General features: G+C 71.2%; 1 protein-coding gene across 1 annotated transcript in view; it reads left to right on the top strand.

Moving 5' to 3' along the window:
* Positions 1-56: 56 nt before the first annotated feature.
* The window catches only part of DOCK6 (dedicator of cytokinesis 6), a gene marked incomplete at its 5' end in the record, with an annotated part of 36,265 nt that continues 17,108 nt past the window's right edge, over positions 57-19,213 (top strand). The window contains 28 exon segments of the mRNA XM_075916156.1: positions 57-264; positions 267-304; positions 825-918; positions 1,121-1,171; positions 1,174-1,346; positions 1,396-1,491; positions 3,838-4,119; positions 4,621-4,691; positions 5,920-6,058; positions 6,499-6,600; positions 6,929-7,015; positions 7,238-7,283; positions 7,286-7,339; positions 7,342-7,470; positions 8,713-8,877; positions 9,954-10,018; positions 10,020-10,130; positions 10,323-10,427; positions 10,729-10,818; positions 11,755-11,850; positions 12,086-12,226; positions 13,125-13,238; positions 13,429-13,599; positions 14,654-14,793; positions 15,065-15,234; positions 16,653-16,803; positions 17,138-17,321; positions 18,596-18,722. Coding sequence (XP_075772271.1) covers positions 57-264; positions 267-304; positions 825-918; positions 1,121-1,171; positions 1,174-1,346; positions 1,396-1,491; positions 3,838-4,119; positions 4,621-4,691; positions 5,920-6,058; positions 6,499-6,600; positions 6,929-7,015; positions 7,238-7,283; positions 7,286-7,339; positions 7,342-7,470; positions 8,713-8,877; positions 9,954-10,018; positions 10,020-10,130; positions 10,323-10,427; positions 10,729-10,818; positions 11,755-11,850; positions 12,086-12,226; positions 13,125-13,238; positions 13,429-13,599; positions 14,654-14,793; positions 15,065-15,234; positions 16,653-16,803; positions 17,138-17,321; positions 18,596-18,722 — 3,400 coding nt within the window.

The following is a 19,213-nucleotide window of genomic DNA, read 5'->3' as shown; positions in this document are numbered from 1 at the left end:
GCAGCAGGTTGGTGCCAGGCAGCTGTGGCCCCACCCCAGAGGTGGCTGCATTTCAGTGGCAGGCAAGACACCCATCATCTTCTAGCCCGGGGTGGGGGAGCCAGGGCAGTGCCTGGGGCTTGCTGGGCCGCCCGTGGAGCCCCCCGGCCCGTGGTGAGCGCCCCCCTCCTGTCCCGGCAGAGCGCAGGGGCACCTGGGCAGAGCGCAAGCGGCGGACGCTGGAGCGCGGCAGCGCCGGGGAGGAGCTGGGCAGCTTCGGCAGCTTCCGCCGGCCACCCTCACCGTCACCAACTTCTTCAAGCAGGTGACAAGCGCCCCCTGCTGGTCACGGTGGGGATTGCATGGCCCTGTTGGGGGCAGGGCTTAGGGGATGGAGGTGGGGTACTTGGGCGCAGCTGCTGTGGGTATGGCTGGCCATATTGGATTTGGGGGCAGGGTGATTGGGGGCAGTATGGATCGGGGCCAGGTCAGTGTGGTGGTATGGACCAACAGGGTTGTATGGACTCGGGGTGGGTAGGGGGAGGTGGGAGAGGTTATAGCTCGGAGAGATGAGGGAGGTATGGGCTCTGGGGCGGGAAATGAGAGTAAGGGCTTTGGGGGGCAGGGAGATGGGGGGTATGGCCTCTGGGGGCGATGGGCTCTGGGGGCGGGGCGATGGGGGGGGGGCATGGGCTCTGGGGGCGGGGCGATGGGGGCGGCATGGGCTCTGGGGGCTGGGGGGGCATGGGCTCTGGGGGCGGGGGCGATGGGGGGGGCATGGGCTCTGGGGGCGGGGGCCCGACGCGGCGGCTCTTCTCGCCCTAACGCCCGCGGGCCCCACGCAGGAAGGCGACCGGCTCAGTGACGAGGATCTCTACAAGTTCCTGGCGGACATGCGGCGCCCGTCCTCGCTGCTGCGCCGCCTGCGGCCTGTCACAGGTGGGGGTGCGGGGGGGCGGGGGCACCGAGGGGTCCCGCGGGGGGAGGGGGACACGTTGCCTTGCTGGGCGAGGGCCCGTACGCGGCAGTAAGGCCCCCGGGGGCGGAGCCTGGGGCAGCCACAGAGCCCCGCCCAGAGGGCCGGGCAGCGCGGGGGGCCCCCAGGCCCAGCTCCTCACGGCCCCCCGGCCTCTCCTCCCAGCTCAGCTGAAGGTGGACATCTCGCCGGCGCCCGAGAGCCCCCCGTACTGCCTGTCCCCGAGCTGCTGCACCTCAAGCCCTACCCGGACCCCCGGGTGCGGCCCACCAAGGAGATCCTGGAGTTCCCGGCCCGCGAGGTCTACGTGCCCCACACACGTACCGGTGGGTCGCTTTATTTCCCAGGGCGGGGGGGGCCTCACCCACCCGCCGCCAGCTGGCCCCTCGTCTCGCTGGCCCCTCGTCTCGCCTGGCCCCTCGTCTCGCTGGCCCCTCGTCACGCTGGCCCCGTCCGTCCCGCGGCCGGCTGGCCGGGTGCTCGTGGGGCAGGGGGGCGCCGGGGGCCCGCTCATGTCCTGGTGCGGTGCTGCAGCTGCTGGGGGAGGAGGGGAGGGTGAGCGGGGGCTGGGCAGCAGGAGGGGGAGGGGTGAGCCCGTGGGGCAGCCAGGCGGGACTGGTGTTGCTGGGACGCTGCCCTTCCCCCACCCTGGGCAGCGCCCGAGGGAGCCGACGCTTTGGGCTCCGACAGGCCTGGCTCTGCCCCCTGGCTCCAGGGCCATGGATCGTAGGCAGCGTGGGCTAGTGGCTAGCACGAGGGCTTTGGGACACATGGGTTATTCCCAGCTGGGCTAGGCCCCTCTCTGCCTCAGTTTCCCCTCGGGTAGCAGCTTGTGCCTGCCCCCAGCTCATCCGCACCGAGCTCCCCCGACCCCCCTCACGGGGCCTTACCTGCTCCTGGAGCCGGGCCAGCTGCTGCGCCTGGCGGGCCGCTCGCTGCTGCTGGTGCTGGGTCGAGCCCGCCAGGGCCCGGAGGGCGAGGCTCTGCTGCTCCACGCGCATCTGGGGAGGGGCAAGGGGGGTCAGACCTGGGGGAGCTGAGCGGGTTGGACACGGGCCAGGGGACCCATGGTGCCCCCCCCGCCCCTGGCTCCACTTGGGTTAACCCCCCCCCCCCCCCCCCGCGCCAGGCGTCAGCGTCTCTCCCAGGCTGGGGCTGGGCAGATCTGGCCTGCGAGTCCCTGGGGCCCGGCCCTTGGGGCATCCCAACGGGCGTTACCTTGAGAGCAGCCAGCTCCACCGCCCCGTGCCGGGGACCCCTGCGCGCCAGGCTGGCCAGCGTCCGCTCCAGCTCTGTCAGCCGCTCCGCCAGCAGGAGGAGCCCTGCCTGGGCCCCCTGGAGGGCCTGGGTCCCGCCGTGGGTCTGCAGCCGCAGCGCCAGCTCCTCCACCTGGCGGGGGGAGAGCAGAGGGCCGGGGGGCTCGTCCCTGGGGTGTTGCGAGGGACCCGGGACAGGACATCAAACGCCTCCTGCCCCTGGTCTGCTGCGGAGGGCAGGGCAAGGCCATGTCGTGCCTCAGTTTCCCCCTCTGGGGCTGGTAATCTTGCCCCGCTCTCCGGACTGATGGTGAAGGGCTGGGTGACGTGGGAGATGCCCAAAATCTGCTTGGGCCCCAGGGCCAGGATCCAGGCTGGCCTCCCCTAGGGCTGTGCCGGCACTAACCCAAAGGCCCCGGCCATAATGTTGGGGAAACTGAGGCATGGCACTGGACCCCGAGATCGTGAAGAAGTGACACAGCCAGGAATAAACACTCTCCCCCCCCTCCAGTGCCGCGGGTGGGTACCTTGAGCCCCTGCACTTCCCCGCGCAGCTCCTCCGCCCCCTGCCGGGCCTGGCGCGCCTGGTGCCACAGGGCCCCCAGCGAGTGCTGGCAGAGCCGGAGCCGGCGCCCGGCCTGCTCCAGCTGCTGCCCCGTGGCGCTGTAGGTCTCGTGCAGCGCCTGGCTGAGCTGTAGCACCCCGTACACCAGGACGTCCAGCTCCTCCTGCGGGGCTGCCCCTGGGGGGGGCCGGGCCGGGCCGGGGGGCAGCAGCGCCAGCAGCAGCACCAGGCTCCGCATGGCTCTGGCGCAGGCAGGCGGGCAATGGCCTGATGCAGACGTGGGATTGGGAGGGCGGAGTGGGGCAGGCTGTCTGGTGAGTGTCTCCTCCCTGCCGCCAGGCAGACTTTGGCAGCTGGCGCTGCGCCCGCCCCGTCCTGCCGGCCGCCCTGGGTCACGGGGCCCTGGCCGGGGCAGGGCGCTTGCGAAAGGGGCGTGCGTCAGGGGGGCAAGGGGAGGTGAAGAGGGCAGCCCACAGGTGTTCACCAGCGCTCCCTGCAGCTGGCGTGGGGGGGGGGCATGGGGGGCAGCCATTGATCTCACAGCTAGAGCCTGCTCGCTTCCCCGAGCCACGGAGAGAGCCATGGAGTCCTGGCTGCTGGGCCCTCTGCTCTAACCGCTAGCCCCCACTGCCCTCCCCGAGCCACGGAGAGAGCCACAGAGTCCTGGCTGCTGGGCCCTCTGCTCTAACCGCTAGCCCCCACTGCCCTCCCCGAGCCACGGAGAGAGCCACAGAGTCCTGGCTGCTGGGCCCTCTGCTCTAACCGCTAGCCCCCACTGCCCTCCCCAAGCCACGGAGAGAGCCACGGAGTCCTGGCTGCTGGGCCCTCTGCTCTAACCGCTAGCCCCCACTGACCTCCCCAAGCCACGGAGAGAGCCACGGAGTCCTGGCTGCTGGGCCCTCTGCTCTAACCGCTAGCCCCCACTGCCCTCCCCGAGCCACGGAGAGAGCCACAGAGTCCTGGCTGCTGGGCCCTCTGCTCTAACCGCTAGCCCCCACTGCCCTCCCCGAGCCACGGAGAGAGCCACGGAGTCCTGGCTGCTGGGCCCTCTGCTCTAACCGCTAGCCCCCACTGCCCTCCCCGAGCCACAGAGAGAACCCAGCGCGGGGGGCCCCCCAGGCCCAGCTCCTCACGCCCCCCCGGCCTCTGTTCCCAGCTCAGCTCAAGGTGGGAATGGGCCTTCCCGGGGCCCGGTGACACCCTGCCCCTCTCTCCTACCCCCCAGGAACCTGCTCTACGTCTACCCCCAGAGCCTCAACTTCAGCAGCCGCCAGGGCTCGGTGCGCAACATCGCCGTGAAGGTGCAGTTCATGGCAGGCGAGGACCAAAGCCAGGCCCTGCCGGTGAGCCGTGGCCCCGCCCCCGGGCTCCGTGGCCCCGCCCCCGGGCTCCGTGGCCCCGCCCCCGGGCTCCGTGGCCCCGCCCCCGGGCTCCGTGGCCCCGCCCCCGGGCTCCGTGGGGCCCCCCATCAAAGCACCATCCCAGGAGCAGGAGGGGTGTGGTACCCAGGGGCTGCTGGGCTCGGAGCCTCCATCCAGTCTTGGGATTTTCAGGGGCCTGGCTGGAGAGTTTGGCCCCCTTAGGGCTGCCCAGCCCCAGACACCCGAAACCCAGGCCCTGAGATGGGGGGCAGCTCGGTGATGCTATATGGGGCACTCTGAAATTCAGGCCCAAGAGTCCAGGGTGGTTAGACACACACCTAGTGCCTAAATCCCCTAGGCAGCATAGTCCCTCTCCCCCCTCCCGCCGTTGGGTTGCTGTCCCGTCTCTTCCCCCAGCCCAGGGTGGCCCCAGTTCAAGTCCCCTGGCCCCTCGCCTGGTGTGACGCCGTTGTGCTTTGCCAGGTGATCTTCGGCAAGTCGAACTGCAGCGAGTTTGCGAAAGAGGCCTACACGGCAGTGGTGTATCACAACCGGTGAGCGCGGCCTGCAGGGCTGTTGAGGACTTGGGGGGGGGGGGCTATTTCAGTTAAGACGGTAACCTGTCTGGGGAGGTGGGCTGGATTTGGGGTGCTGGCTATTTCAGATAATACGGTCACTCGACTAGGGGTGTCTGAGGGCAGAGGGACAGGAGGTTGGATTGGGGTGGGGGGCAGCCATTTCAGTTAATACGGTAACCCGCCTGGGGGTGTCTGGGTGGGACAGTGGGCAGGATTGGGGGGGCTATTTCAGTTAATATGGTAACCCGCCTGGGGGTGTCTGGGTGGGACAACGGGCAGGATTGGGGGGGCTATTTCAGTTATACGGTAAACCGCCTAGGGGTGTCTGGGTGGGACAGCAGGCAGGATTGGGGGGTGGCGGCTATTTCAGTTAATACGGTAACCTGCCTGGGGGTGTCTGGGTGGGACAGTGGGCAGGATTGGGGGGGCTATTTCAGTTAATATGGTAACCCGCCTGGGGGTGTCTGGGTGGGACAACGGGCAGGATTGGGGGGTGGCGGCTATTTCAGTTAATACGGTAACCCGCCTGGGGGTGTCTGAGTGGGACAGTGGGGCAGGATTGGGGGGCAATTTCAGTTAATATGGTAACCCGCCTGGGGGTGTCTGGGTGGGACAGCGGGCAGGATTGGGGGGTGGCGGCTATTTCAGTTAATACGGTAACCTGCCTGGGGGTGTCTGGGTGGGACAGTGGGCAGGATTGGGGGGGGCTATTTCAGTTAATATGGTAACCCGCCTGGGGGTGTCTGGGTGGGACAGTGGGCAGGATTGGGGGGCTATTTCAGTTAATACGGTAACCTGCCTGGGGGTGTCTGGGTGGGACAGCAGGCAGGATTGGGGGGGCTATTTCAGTTAATACGGTAACCCGCCTGGGGGTGTCTGGGTGGGACAGTGGCAGGATTGGGGGGGCTATTTCAGTTAATACGGTAACCCGCCTGGGGGTGTCTGGGTGGACAGTGGGCAGGATTGGGGGGGCTATTTCAGTTAATACGGTAACCCGCCTGGGGGTGTCTGGGTGGGACAATGGGCAGGATTGGGGGGCCTATTTCAGTTAATACGGTACAGTCTGAGGGTGTCTGGGCAGAGGGGGCGCTGGGCCCAGCCTGTGAGTCTCTCCGGGATGGGGGGGGCCGGAGCAGCTTGGAGCGGCTGGGGGTTTCAGGGCTGGAAGGGCTCAGGGCCCCCTCACTGCCCGCTGGCCCCCCAGGTTCCCCCAGTTCTACGAGGAGTTCAAGCTGCAGATCCCGCCCGCCCTGACGGACAATCACCACCTGCTCTTCACCTTCTACCACGTCAGCTGCCAGCCCAAGCCCAACACGCCGCTAGAGACGCCCGTCGGCTACACGGTCCGTCTGCCGGGGGGGGCTGCCTGGCCCTCGCTCCGCCCGCCGGGGCTGCCTGGCCTGGCCCTCGGTCCGCCCGCCGGGGCTGCCTGGCCCTCGCTCCGCCCGCCGGGGCTGCCTGGCCCTCGCTCCGCCCGCCGGGGCTGCCTGGCCCTCGGTCCGTCCGCCGGGGCTGCCTGGCCTGGCCCTCGCTCCGCCCGCCGGGGCTGCCTGGCCTGCTGGGGCTGTCGGGGCTGCCTGGCCCTCGCTCCGCCCGTCGGGGCTGCCTGGCCTGCTGGGCTGTCGGGGCCTTCTCGCTGCCCAGGCACGGCCCAGCCTCTGTCCTCTCCCTCTTGGGCATGGCCCCGACCCCTGGGGCCCCCCCTTGTCCCTGCCCCAGGAACCTCCCCAGTGCCCCCTCATGTCCTGCTCCCCATCCCATCCCCTCCCCTCTCTCCCGCCAGTGGGTCCCCCTGCTGCAGCATGGCCGCCTGCGGACCGGCCCCCTCTGCCTGCCCGTCTCGGTGGAGAAGCCCCCGCCCAGCTACTCAGTGCTCACCCCTGACGTAAGTGAGCGGGTGGCTCCGTGGCACCTGGGCACGTCTCCCAGCTCTGCGGGACTCAGGCCCCGGGGGGAGGGCTCACCCAGGCCTGGAATGGGGCACCAGCCCCCTTTGGGACCGGCCTGCGCCTTCCTCTGAGCACCAGCAGGGAAACTGAGTCACGGGGACGGCGGTGTGGCCAGATCCTGGGAGGGAGCACGGCTGCATCCCAGCTTGGTCCATGCCCTCTGCCCGTGGGAGGTGGGACCTAGGCAGGGGGCGGGGCCGGGGCCGGGAGTGGGTACCCAGGGCCGAGGCCTGGCTCCCACGGCTCTCCCTCCCCACCGGCAAGGTGCAGCTCCCTGGCATGAAGTGGGTCGATAACCACAAGGGGGTGTTCCACGTGGAGCTGCGGGCCGTGTCCTCGGTGCACACGCAGGTGAGGGGGGCTGGAGCGGTGGGGTGGGGGACTGGAGGGGGTGCTAGAGGTGGCATCATGGGGGGAGGTCGAGGCTCCGGGCCAACGTCCGGCTCCTTGGCATCGCTCGGTGCCGCTCGCGGCCTCCCCCGTGCCAGGACACCGGGCGCCCTGTGGCACCGGGGGGGGGGGCGATGCTGCTGGTGCATAGAGCCCCCTGGTGCCACCTCCCCCCCCCCGCAGGACCCCGCCCTGGACAAGTTCTTCACGCTGGGCCACGTGCTGGAGGAGGCAGCTTCCCGGTGCGGCTGCGGGACGCCGTGCTGACCGAGGGCAGCGTGGAGGGCAGCTGCGGGCCAGCCTGGCCGGGCTGCGGGGGGCGGGCCTGGGGCCCCTCCTCACCCACGCCCACCAGCTGCTGGACAAGCTGCTGCTGCTCATGGCCCGCCCGCCCTCATCGGGGGGCAGATCGGTGAGTGCCCCCCGCCCCGCAAAGGGCTGGCCCCCCCGTTAGGGAGCCTCCGGCACACGCCCCCCTGCGGTAGCCTTGCCCCCCCATCCTTTGGCAGCCTTGCCCAATCGGAGCCCCTGGCACCCCCATGGGGATCGCGCCCCCCAATTAGTGGGGGGCAGAACAGCCAGGGGCGGGCTTAAGGCGGTTCTCCACAATGCAGAGGTGGGGGCCCACAAAAGCCCCCCAAAACCTGATCTCTCCTGGCTTTGGTACAAACACTTCCCCCCCAAATCGTAATGCCTGGATTTTGAGGACTATCCGCTGCCACCCCAAGTAAACCAGGGAAGAGGTCACTTGGGAAACCTCCTCCCTAAACCTCGGGCACCTCCCCAAAGAGGAGAAAACACCAGCTGCCGTCTGGTCGCTGCCCCCTCGTCAGAGGCCGGCAGACCCCAGACCCACGTTCCCGAAACAAAAGGTTTTTGGCCGACCAGACACCTGCCCGGAGACGGGCGCCACCCTAAGCCCTGGCTGCTCGCCTCCTTCGAAAGGGAGCGTCTAGACGCCAGCCCGTGCTCCGGAACGCGCACCGAAAAGGCCCGGTTTGCAGCACGCGGCACCTTTTCGAAGGAGCCCGCTGGGGAGAAGGCGTCTCCCCGTGAAACGAGGTTTCCCGCGGTCGAGGAAGCTGCCGCGCTCGGTGGATTTACTTGCGAAAGACCCCGGCGGCAGGCGGGACGCAGGGAAAGATTTGGTGCAAAAAAGGCCACTTTTTCCGAAACCCCCCTGTAGTCTAGAACGTGGGGGGTGAGAATTCTGCCCCCGCCGCCCCACCTCTGATCTTCCCGCCCCCCTCCGGGCCCTCCCCCTTCTCAGGCCAGCTGTCATGAGGGGGGGAGGAGCTGGCACCCCCCCCCCCAGGGAATGGTGCCCACCCTGGAAGGGAAAAGGGGAGAGCGCTGCAGCTGCTCCGATTGGCTGCTCCATCCCAGGAGGCGGGGCAGAGGGGAAGAGAGCCAATCAGAGGCGGCGCGTCCCTCCCAGCACCCCCCCACAGGGCAGGCACTGTGGACGGGGTTGGCCGGTTGTGCCTCGGGGTGCATGTGTCCGAGCCCCCGCCATTGGCCCAGACGGGGAAACTGAGGCACCAGGTGGGGCTGTGATTAGCGGCACAGCCCAGGGGTCCTGTGTGCCCGGCCAGCTCCCGGGGCCCAGCCTGGTCCCTCTCCCCAGTTCAGCCCCCTCCTCCCCACATCTCCCCCAGTCAACCTGGGCCGTGCCGCCTTCGAGGCCATCGCCATCATGGTGAGCCAGATCCACCGGGGCCTGGAGGCCAGCCAGGACCAGCACGGCCACAGCCCAGTGCTGGCCGCCTACGTGCACTTCGCCTTCCGCCTGCCCGCCGCCGAGCCGGCCCCGCCCGGGAGCGGTGAGCGGGGCCCGGGGGAGGAGCCGACGGGAGGGTAGATCGCCCTGGGAGGGGGCTGCTCTCTGGAGGGGGTCTCCCGGGAAAGTTTCCTCTGGGGGAACCTTGGGAAGGGGGGCAGAGCGGGGGAGGGGAACTGGGCTGACATGCAGGACCCCGGGTTCTGTCTCTGGCCCTGGAGGGGAGTGTAGGCTAGTGGTTAGAGCAGGCAGGTGGGAACTAGGACCCCTGGGTTCTCTCTCTGGCCCTGGAGGGGAGTGTAGGCTAGTGGTTAGAGCAGGCAGGTGGGAACTAGGACCCCCGGGTTCTCTCTCTGGCCCTGGAGGGGAGTGTAGGCTAGTGGTTAGAGCAGGCAGGTGGGAACTAGGACCCCCGGGTTCTCTCTCTGGCCCTGGAGGGGAGTGTAGGCTAGTGGTTAGAGCAGCACGGTTGGGAACTAGGACCCCCGGGTTCTCTCTCTGGCCCTGGAGGGGAGTGTAGGCTAGTGGTTAGAGCAGCGTGGTTGGGAACTAGGACCCCCGGGTTCTCTCTCTGGCCCTGGAGGGGAGTGTAGGCTAGTGGTTAGAGCAGGCAGGTGGGAACTAGGACCCCTGGGTTCTCTCTCTGGCCCTGGAGGGGAGTGTAGGCTAGTGGTTAGAGCAGGCAGGTGGGAACTTGGACCCCCGGGTTCTCTCTCTGGCCCTGGAGGGGAGTGTAGGCTAGTGGTTAGAGCAGGCAGGTGGGAACTAGGACCCCTGGGTTCTCTCTCTGGCCCTGGAGGGGAGTGTAGGCTAGTGGTTAGAGCAGCGTGGTTGGGAACTAGGACCCCCGGGTTCTCTCTCTGGCCCTGGAGGGGAGTGTAGGCTAGTGGTTAGAGCAGGCAGGTGGGAACTAGGACCCCCGGTTCTCTCTCTGGCCCTGGAGGGGAGTGTAGGCTAGTGGTTAGAGCAGTGTGGTTGGGAACTAGGACCCCCGGGTTCTCTCTCTGGCCCCGGACGGGAGTGGAGTTTAGTGGTTAGAGCAGGGGGCCCAGGAGCCAGGCCGCCTGGGTTCTCCAGGGGGTTCAGAAGCTGACCCCCGGGGGGGGGGGTATGTTCCAGAGGCCTCGGTGCTGCCCCCCGGGGCTGCCGTCCAGTGCGCCACCCTGTCCCGCGCCACCGCCCGCCCCCACCAGCCTCACCCTGGCGCGCTCCAAGAGCATCAGCAACAGCAACCCCGACCTGGCCTCCACGCCCGGCTGCCCGGACCTCGAGGTGCAGAAGATCCTGGCCAGCAAAGTAAGGCCGGCGCTGGCTGTGCCCCCGGGGGGTCTCCTGGCACCCGGCCCCCCTCCCGCTCTGCCCTCGCGGCTCCCCCTCCCCGCTTGGTGTTGCTGGGTCCCCTTGTGCCGCGGGGGGGCCCTGCTTGGACTCTGCCTCCCGCCGGTGACGGTTCTCGCTGCTCTTTTCTCTCCCGGCGGCCGCGCGCAGGCGATCGACCGCTCGCACTCCTGGGTCAACTCGGCCTACGCCCCCGGCGGGCCCAAGGCCGTGCTGCGCCGGAACCCGCCCAGCTCCAGCGCCGACCTCAAACAGGTGCCCCTCCCCCCTTTCCGCTTGGCTTCCCTGCTCGGCTTTGCCCCTCGCCGGCCAGTCCTCGCCGCACCGCGCTGCCCCCTGGTGGTGGGGGGCGGGGACTGCGGCGCCGCATGCCCGCTGGGGTGGGTCGAACCGGAGCAGTGTCGAGGTGGGGGGCTCCGGGTGGGGGGGCTCGGCCCAGGTCTGTGGCTGCCCCCAGGCTGGGGAGGAACCTCGGTCGCTGTTGGGATTCGCATCCGTGTCTCTGCTCTGCTCCATCCTCTCATTCCATTCGCTCCTCCATCGGCGCCCCCCGCAGGCCAGCGAGCGAAGCGCCAACCGCCTCTCCTCCTTCCTGGAGAGCTGCTCCAGCGCGCCCGCCGCCCCCACCCGGCCGACCGCCAAGAAGGTAGAGAGGGCGGGAGGGAAACGGGCCCACCTGGAGTAGACGGGGGTGGAGGGTCACGCTCCAAGAGCTCCTGGGTTCTGTCCCCGTGCTGGGGGCTAGTGGTGAGGGCAGGGCGCTAGGAGCAGCTAGAGCTGGGGTACTGGGCGGCTGGAGCCTGCATCCTGTGTGGCACTGGGCACGTCCCGGCCCTTTCCCGTGCCTCAGTTTCCCCATTGCTAACACTTAGGGTGCCCCGTGGCCGAGTTAACGAATGCCAAGGAAGTGTTCGGAGCCCGCCCGGGGCCGTTAAACATCCAGTCCGAGCCAGGGGACGATCCCGCAGGCGCCCCACAGGCATCGGGTCGCTCCAAACTCTTTCCTGCGGTCCCTGGCCAGAGAGAGAATCCGGGAGGGGCAGGAGGGGAGTCTCCTTTCGAACAGGTTCCCCCAGACTCGCCTGCTAGCTTCTCATCTCCCGCCTCTTCCTCTCCATCCATCCGCTGTCCATCCGCTGTCCCACGCGTGCTCCATCGCCGGCGCGCGCTGGGCCGCCTTTCCCAGCCGCATCACGGCCTCCAGCAGGGGGGCAGCCACCCCGCCGGTCCCGCTGCGTCCCTGGGGACTGGGGAACCGTTCCCGGGCCAGGGGGCTGGAGCGACTCAGCACGTTCGCCGGGCACTGGGGCGAGTCGGGGGGAGGAGGCGTTAACGTGGGGCTGGGTTCAAACCCCGCCTGCCACCAACCAGCGCCACCCGGGGCCTCGGTTTCCCCCCGTGCCGAGGGGGCACTGGGGATTGCAGAGCGGGCAGCGCCCAGACGCCAGGGTGATGGGCCTGCATGAGCTCAGCAGGCAGAGGGGTCAGGCCCCCATCAGCCGAACAGGTCCAAGAGCAGCGGGGGGGTAGGGGGGACACGACGCTTGATGCCCCCCGTAACGGTGCCTCCGTCTCTGCCCAGCTGCTGCACGAGGAGCTGGCGCTGCAGTGGGTGGTGAGCACGAGCACCGTGCGTGAGGCCGTGCTGCACCAGGCCTGGTTCTTCTTCCGCCTGCTGGTGAGTGCCCCGGCCCCTGGCTCCTGGAGAGGGGCTCATCTCTCAGCCCCCCACTAGCCACCCTGCCCTTGGGGGCACCCCGGGGTGGGGGAGGGGCCACCTGCTGGGGAGGGAGGCTTCAGGCCACAGGTCTGGTGGCAGGTGACGGGCGGCTGCCGTCACCTGGGGGTGGGTTCCTGGCCCCGCCCCCTGGGCCCCAAGCCCCGCCCCCACCAGCGTGCGGCTCCGCCCACAGGTGAAGAGCATGGCCCTGCACCTGCACCAGGGTGAGAAGCTGGCGGCTCCGCGCCGGCTCCGCTTCCCCAGCCGCTTCGTGGACGACGTCGCCGCCCTGGTGGGCTCCGTCAGCGCCGAGATCGCCAGCCGCCACCAGAAGGTGGGTCCCGCCCCCCGACCCCCAACCTCCCGCCCTGCCCCGTCGGCCGCACCCCCTGCCCCCCGACCCCCAACCTCCCGCCCTGCCCCGTCGGCCGCACCCCCTGCCCCCCGACCCCCAACCTCCCGCCCTGCCCCGTCGGCCGCACCCCCTGCCCCCCGACCCCCAACCTCCCGCCCTGCCCCGTCGGCCGCACCCCCTGCCCCCCCGACCCCCAACCTCCCGCCCTGCCCCGTCGGCCGCACCCCCTGCCCCCCGACCCCCAACCTCCCGCCCTGCCCCGTCGGCCGCACCCCCTGCCCCCCGACCCCCAACCTCCCGCCCTGCCCCGTCGGCCGCACCCCCTGCCCCCCGACCCCCAACCTCCCGCCCTGCCCCGTCGGCCGCACCCCCTGCCCCCCCGACCCCCAACCTCCCGCCCTGCCCCGTCGGCCGCACCCCCTGCCCCCCGACCCCCAACCTCCCGCCCTGCCCCGTCGGCCGCACCCCCTGCCCCCCCGACCCCCAACCTCCCGCCCTGCCCCGTCGGCCGCACCCCCTGCCCCCCGACCCCCAACCTCCCGCCCTGCCCCGTCGGCCGCACCCCCTGCCCCCCCGACCCCCAACCTCCCGCCCTGCCCCGTCGGCCGCACCCCCTGCCCCCCCGACCCCCAACCTCCCGCCCTGCCCCGTCGGCCGCACCCCCTGCTCCCCACTGGCCACTCGCTCCTGTGTGTGTCCGCCCCCCGCTGGCAACGTACCCCCCCCCCCCCCCCCGCGTTCCTCCTGTCTGTCTCTGTCCCTCCACCCCAGCCCGGCCTGCTCTCGGCCACACGGGCTGGCTGCTCGCATGCTGCTTGGAGCCCGTGTCCTTGGGTCCCCCCCCAAGTGTGACCCTCCCCCGGCCTTGTCCCTGCAGGACGCGGGGCTGGCAGAACGCCTCAACAGCAGCCTGGCCTTCTTCCTCAACGATCTGCTCTCCCTCATGGACCGCACCTTCGTCTTCGGCCTCGTCCGCACCTACTACAAGCAGGTGGGCTGGGCGGGCGGGAGCCTCTGCCCCTGGAGCGTCCTGGGGCAGGGAGTTCCGCAGGTGAACTCCCCGTGCGGGGATGGGGGTGGGGAGGCAGCTGGGCTGGGGGGATGGTCAGGAAAAGGCTGGGGGAGGAGAACAGCTGGGCCAGGGCTCTCCTGGGCCGTCCCCTCACTGGCCGCCCCCCCAGATCGGGAACCGGCTGCCCAGCGCCCAGAATGCGGCCGCCCTGCGGGGGCTGCGCCTCGATTTCCTGCGCATCGTCTGCAGCCACGAGCACTACGTGAGCCTGAACCTGCCTTGGCACCGCCTCTCGCCGCCCGCCTCCCCCTCGCCCTCCACCTGCTCTGCCACCTCCCAGGTACGGCCCCTCCCCGCGCCCAGGTACGGCCCCGCCCCCCACTCCCCCCGCGCCCAGGTACGGCCCTGTTCCCCGTCCCCCTGTGCCCAGGTACGGCCCCGCCCCCCGCTCCCCCCGCGCCCAGGTACGGCCCCGCTCCCCCTCCTCCCCCCGCGCCCAGGTACGGCCCCTCCCCCAGCTCCTCCCGCGCCCAGGTACGGCCCCGCTCCCCCTCCTCCCCCCGCGCCCAGGTACGGCCCCGCTCCCCCTCCTCCCCCCGCGCCCAGGTACGGCCCCGCCCCCCCTCCTCCCCCCGCGCCCAGGTACGGCCCCTCCCCCAGCTCCTCCCGCGCCCAGGTACGGCCCCGCCTCCCCTGTCCCCCTGTGCCCAGGTATGGCCCCGCCCCCCCTCGTCCCCCCGCACCCAGGTACGGCCCCTCCCCCCCTCGTCCCCCCGCACCCAGGTACGGCCCCGCCCCCCCTCGTCCCCCCGCGCCCAGGTACGGCCCCGCCTCCCCTGTCCCCCTGTGCCCAGGTATGGCCCCGCCCCCCCTCGTCCCCCTGTGCCCAGGTATGGTCCCGCCCCCCCTGTCCCCCTGCGCCCAGGTACGGCCCCGCCCCCCCTCGTCCCCCCGCGCCCAGGTATGGCACTGTCCCCCGCCCCCCTGTGCCCAGGTACGGCCCCACACCCAGGTGCTGTCCCCTGGAGCCACAGCCCACGCCCAGAGCTGGCTCCCGGGGGGGTCGCTGCCGTCCCAATGGGGGGTCACTGACCCACCACCAAAGCCCTCGCCCCCCACCCCAGTGGCTCTGGGCCTGGGGGAGCTTGCTCTCTGTTGGGGGCAGCCTGGGGAGGTCCCGCCCCGAGCTCAGCACTGAGCCATCCAGGGCATCACGGTGTGGGGGGAGCCCCGGCTTGGGGGCAGGACATGGGGGGGGGCAGGCGGGGGCAGGGGGAGCCACTGTCCAGACATTTCAGTTCCTGGCATCTGCCCCCCCCGGCCCGGCTCTTCCCCACCTGCCTGCCCCACGCATGCCCCCTTCCTGCCCTGCCCCACGTCGCTTGCTCCCGCAGGGCTCGGCCTTCTCCAGCCTGGCGCCGGACCCGCGTGTGGCCGGCATGTTCGAGCTGTCGGGGCCCTTCCGCCGCCAGCACTTCCTGGCCGGGCTGGTGCTGACGGAGCTGGCACTCGTCCTGGAGCCCGACGCCGACGGGTGAGCAGGGTCCCCGGCCCCCCGGGATCCAGCTGGGCAGAGCTTGCTGGGGAGGGGGGAGGGGCAGGGAGTCAGGATGCCTGGGTTCTCTCCCGGCTCTGAGAGGAGAGTGGGGCCTAGTGGTTAAAGCGGGGGGGGGGGAGGGGCAGGGAGTCAGGATGCCTGGGTTCTCTCCCGGCTCTGAGAGGAGAGTGGGGCCTAGTGGTTAGAGCAGGGGGGAGTCTCCTTTTCAGCCCCCCCTTCTCACACACCCTCTTCGTCCTCCCTCCAGCGTCTTCTCCCTGCACAAGAAGGCCATCAGCACCCTGCACAACCTGCTGAGCACCCACGACGCCGACGCCCGGTACGCCGACCCCGTCGCCCGCGCACACGTGGCCCGGCTCTACCTGCCGCTCCTCGGCATCGTCACCGACGCCCTGCCGCAGCTCTACGACTTCACCGGTCAGCCCCTGCCCCCCCCCCCCCACTGCACATCGGACCTCACACCCCTCCCCAAGTTGGGGCGAGAACCCGGGAGTCCTGCCCCTCCGCTCTACCCACTAGACCCCACTCCCCTCCCCGAGCTGGGGCGAGAACCCGGGAGTCCTGCCCCTCCGCTCTACCCACTAGACCCCACTCCCCTCCCCGAGCTGGGGCGAGAACCCGGGAGTCCTGCCCCTCCGCTCTACCCACTAGACCCCACTCCCCTCCCCGAGCTGGGGCGAGAACCCGGGAGTCCTGCCCCTCCGCTCTACCCACTAGACCCCACTCCCCTCCCCGAGCTGGGGCGAGAACCCGGGAGTCCTGCCCCTCCGCTCTACCCACTAGACCCCACTCCCCTCCCCGAGCTGGGGTAAGAACCCGGGAGTCCTGCTTCCAACCCCCTGGGTAACTGCTAGATCCCGCTGTAATAGGCGAGGTTTCTGGGGACACGGCTGAGGGGCCGGTTCAGGGCGAGTGGCTCAGAGCCAGGGCTACTGACAGCCAGAGACTGAGCCAGCCCCACCGAGCACGTCAGCTGCCCCCCGGCCAGCAAGGAGCCTCCCTGGCAACCCCCTTGGGCACTAGGGCTGCCCTGTGCCACCACAGCCCCGCGCCCTCCGCAGGGAGAGGTTAGGACACCCCGTGGCCCCCACTCCACCAGGCTCTCCCGGGCCCAGGGCACTTCCCACCTTGGCTCTCGCCCCCAGAGCCGCCGGGCCCGGCCCTGTTCTCCAGTGACCCCGTGGCTCTGGGGCGGGGCTGGCCAGGGGTCTCAGGGTGCAGGCTGCTCAGCGCGGCAGCTTGGGGCCGGGGGGAAGCGTCTCTCCATGGCCGCTGCAGCTGGGAGAGGGGAGCAGGCCCCCTGGCGGGAGGGACAGACAGACGCTCTCCGACGCTGGCCCTCTCTCCACCCCGCCCCCTGCTGGCCCAGTGGGGTAATAGCTGGCCCATCGCTGCCCCCCTGTGGCCGTGCTGCAGGAGAACGGTGCCTGCTAGCAGAGCCCTCCCTCTCCATGGGTTGGAAACCAGTCCCATTCCAGGCACAGCCCACCGCTCTGGCACGCCCATGCCCAGCCCTGGCTTTGCTACGTGACGAGGAGGCAGCCCGGCGAGGGGGGCGGCTCTTCCCGTGCAGGAGGAGTTCTTGGGCCGACTCAGACGCGCACAAACTCTCGCAAGCGTCTGCTAGAGTAGCCAGAACCAAGACAAAGCTGGAGACGCCCGGGGCCCCCTCGGTCCCCCGGCTCACGGGGAGGGAATCCAGCGTTCCCGGGGCGAGATGGGGTTTGCCAGGCTGGTCGGAGCGTTCGCGGCAGAGCTCCTCCGCTCCTGGCCCTGCTCTCTCTGGGGCACCCCGGGGCTGGCTCGTGCCCCAGCCTTGTGCTCTGCCCCCCCAGAGCACCACAGTGCGCGCGGGCGCCTGGTCACCGTGCCCAGGGACGACGTGGACCACGACAGCAGCACCATTAGCCAGTCGGTGGCCATGGCCATCGCCGGCTCCCCCCTGCCTCACGCCCCCCGGGCCAGCCCCCTCCCCGGGCCAGCAGCCGTGAGTATCCTCTGCGGGGTCCTCGAGCCAGCCGGGGCGTCGGAGCAACCTCGGTCGCTGGAGATAGGATGCTCCCTTCCTGGTGACCCCGCTGCCCCCCCCAGCTCCCTGCTCTGACCACTAGACCCCACTCCCCTCTCAGAGCCGGGGATTGACCCGTGTCCTGCCCCCCCGTCGTCTAACCACTAGACCCCACTCCCCTCCCAGACCTAGGAGACGGTTTCTGTGGGGCGGGGCGGGGGCAGGGGTTTCTGGGCTGGATGTCCCCCCCCCACACATCATGGCTCCGGCTGCAGGGGCCCGGGGTGGGCGCTGACCTCCTCTCTCCCACAGCCCCCCCCGCGCGGGCGGCGCCCTGTCGGCGGAGTCCAGCCGCACCCTGCTGGCCTGCCTGCTGTGGGTGCTGAAGAACGGGGAGCCGGGGGCGCTGCACGGCTGGTTTGCGGAGCTCCCCCCCCCGCAGCTCGGCCGCTTCCTCGACCTGCTATACCTCTGCGTGGCCTGCTTCCAGTACAAGGTGGGGCGCAGCGGGGGCCCCCCAAACGGAGTCGCGGGTGCTCACGTTGGGGCCGATTATCGCGGCCCCCCCTCGGCCCCCCCAGCACACATGGCTGGCCCCGCCCTGTCCCCCCTCCTTCCCTGCACGGCCTGCCCATCCCCGTCTGTCCTCCCTCCGCCCCCCCCCAACAGCTGGCCCCGCCCCCCCCGACACCCGGCCCCGCCCTGTCCCCCCTCCTTCCCTGCACGGCCTGCCCATCCCCGTCTGTCCTCCCTCCGCCCCCCCCAACAGCTGGCCCCGCCCCCCCGACACCCGGCCCCGCCCTGTCCCCCCTCCTTCCCTGCATGGCCTGCCCATCCCCGTCTGTCCTCCCTCCGCCCCCCCCAACAGCTGGCCCCGCCCCCCCCGACACCCGGCCCAGCCCTGTCCCCCCTCCTTCCCTGCATGGCCTGCCCATCCCTGTCTGTCCTCCCTCTGCCCCCCCCCAACAGCCGGCCCCGCCCTGTCCCGCCCCCCCCCCCCCGACACCCGGCCCAGCCCTGTCCCCCCTCCTTCCCTGCACGGCCTGCCCATCCCCGTCTGTCCTCCCTCCGCCCCCCCCCAACAGCCGGCCCCGCCCTGTCCCGCCCCCCCCCCCCGACACCCGGCCCAGCCCTGTCCCCCCTCCTTCCCTGCACGGCCTGCCCATCCCCGTCTGTCCTCCCTCCGCCCCCCCCCCCAACAGCCGGCCCCGCCCTGTCCCGCCCCCCCCCCCCGACACCCGGCCCAGCCCTGTCCCCCCCTCCTTCCCTGCATGGCCTGCCCATCCCTGTCTGTCCTCCCTCCGCCCCCCCCCCGTCCTCCGCCCCCCCGTCCTCCGCCCCCCCCGACACCCGGCCCCCCCCCGACACCCGGCCCCGCCCTGTCCCCCCTCCTTCCCTGCATGGCCTGCCCATCCCCGTCTGTCCTCCCTCCGCCCCCCCCAACAGCTGGCCCCGCCCTGTCCCGCCCCCCCCCCCCCGACACCCGGCCCAGCCCCGTCCTCCGCCTTCCCTGCACGGCCTGCCCATCCCTGTCTGTCCTCCCTCCGCCCCCCCCGACACCCGGCCCCCCCGTCCTCCGCCCCCCCCGACACCCGGCCCAGCCCTGTCCCCCCTCCTTCCCTGCACAGCCTGCCCATCCCCGTTGGTCCTCCCTCCGCCCCCCCTGACACCCGCCCCCCCCGTCCTCCGCCCCCCCCCGACACCCGGCCCCGGCCTGTCCCGCCCCCCCCCCCCCCCCCAACAGCCGGCCCAGCCCTTTTCTCCCCCCAGGGCAGGAAGGCCTTGGAGCGCAGCAGCAGCCTGGCCTTCAAGAAGTCCCTGGACATGAGGGCGCGGCTGGAGGAGGCCATCCTGGGCACCGTGGGGGCGCGCCAGGAGATGGTGCGGCGCAGCCGGGGTGAGCTGGGGGCGGGGACAGAGCCCCCCTCCCCTCCTGATGCCACTTCTCATGGGGGGGCTCAGACCTGGGTGGAGCCGACTGTCTAACCGCCCCCCCCAACGCCCTGCCTACTCCAGCCCCCATGCGCTCACTGCGCTGGGGCAGGGGAGATGTTGGGGGCTGTGAGGGGCTCGGGGGGAGAGTGGGGGGCAGGGGAGATGCCGGGGGCTGTGAGGGGATCGGGGGGCAGGAGGCATGCCTGGGGCTGGGGGCTGGGAGGGGCTCGGGGGGAGAGTGGGGGGCAGGGGAGATGCCGGGGGCTGTGAGGGACTCGGGGGGCAGGAGGCATGCCTGGGGCTGGGGGCTGGGAGGGGCTCGGGGGGCAGGAGGCATGCCTGGGGCTGGGGGCTGGGAGGGGCTCGGGGGGCAGGAAGCATGCCTGGGGCTGGGGGCTGGGAGGGGCTCGGGGGGCAGGAGGCATGCCTGGGGCTGGGGGCTGGGAGGGGCTC

Source organism: Pelodiscus sinensis, unplaced genomic scaffold (assembly GCF_049634645.1).
Source record: "Pelodiscus sinensis isolate JC-2024 unplaced genomic scaffold, ASM4963464v1 ctg90, whole genome shotgun sequence".
Lineage (NCBI taxonomy): Eukaryota > Metazoa > Chordata > Testudines > Trionychidae > Pelodiscus > Pelodiscus sinensis.
This window is presented reverse-complemented; position numbering and strand designations above follow the sequence as displayed.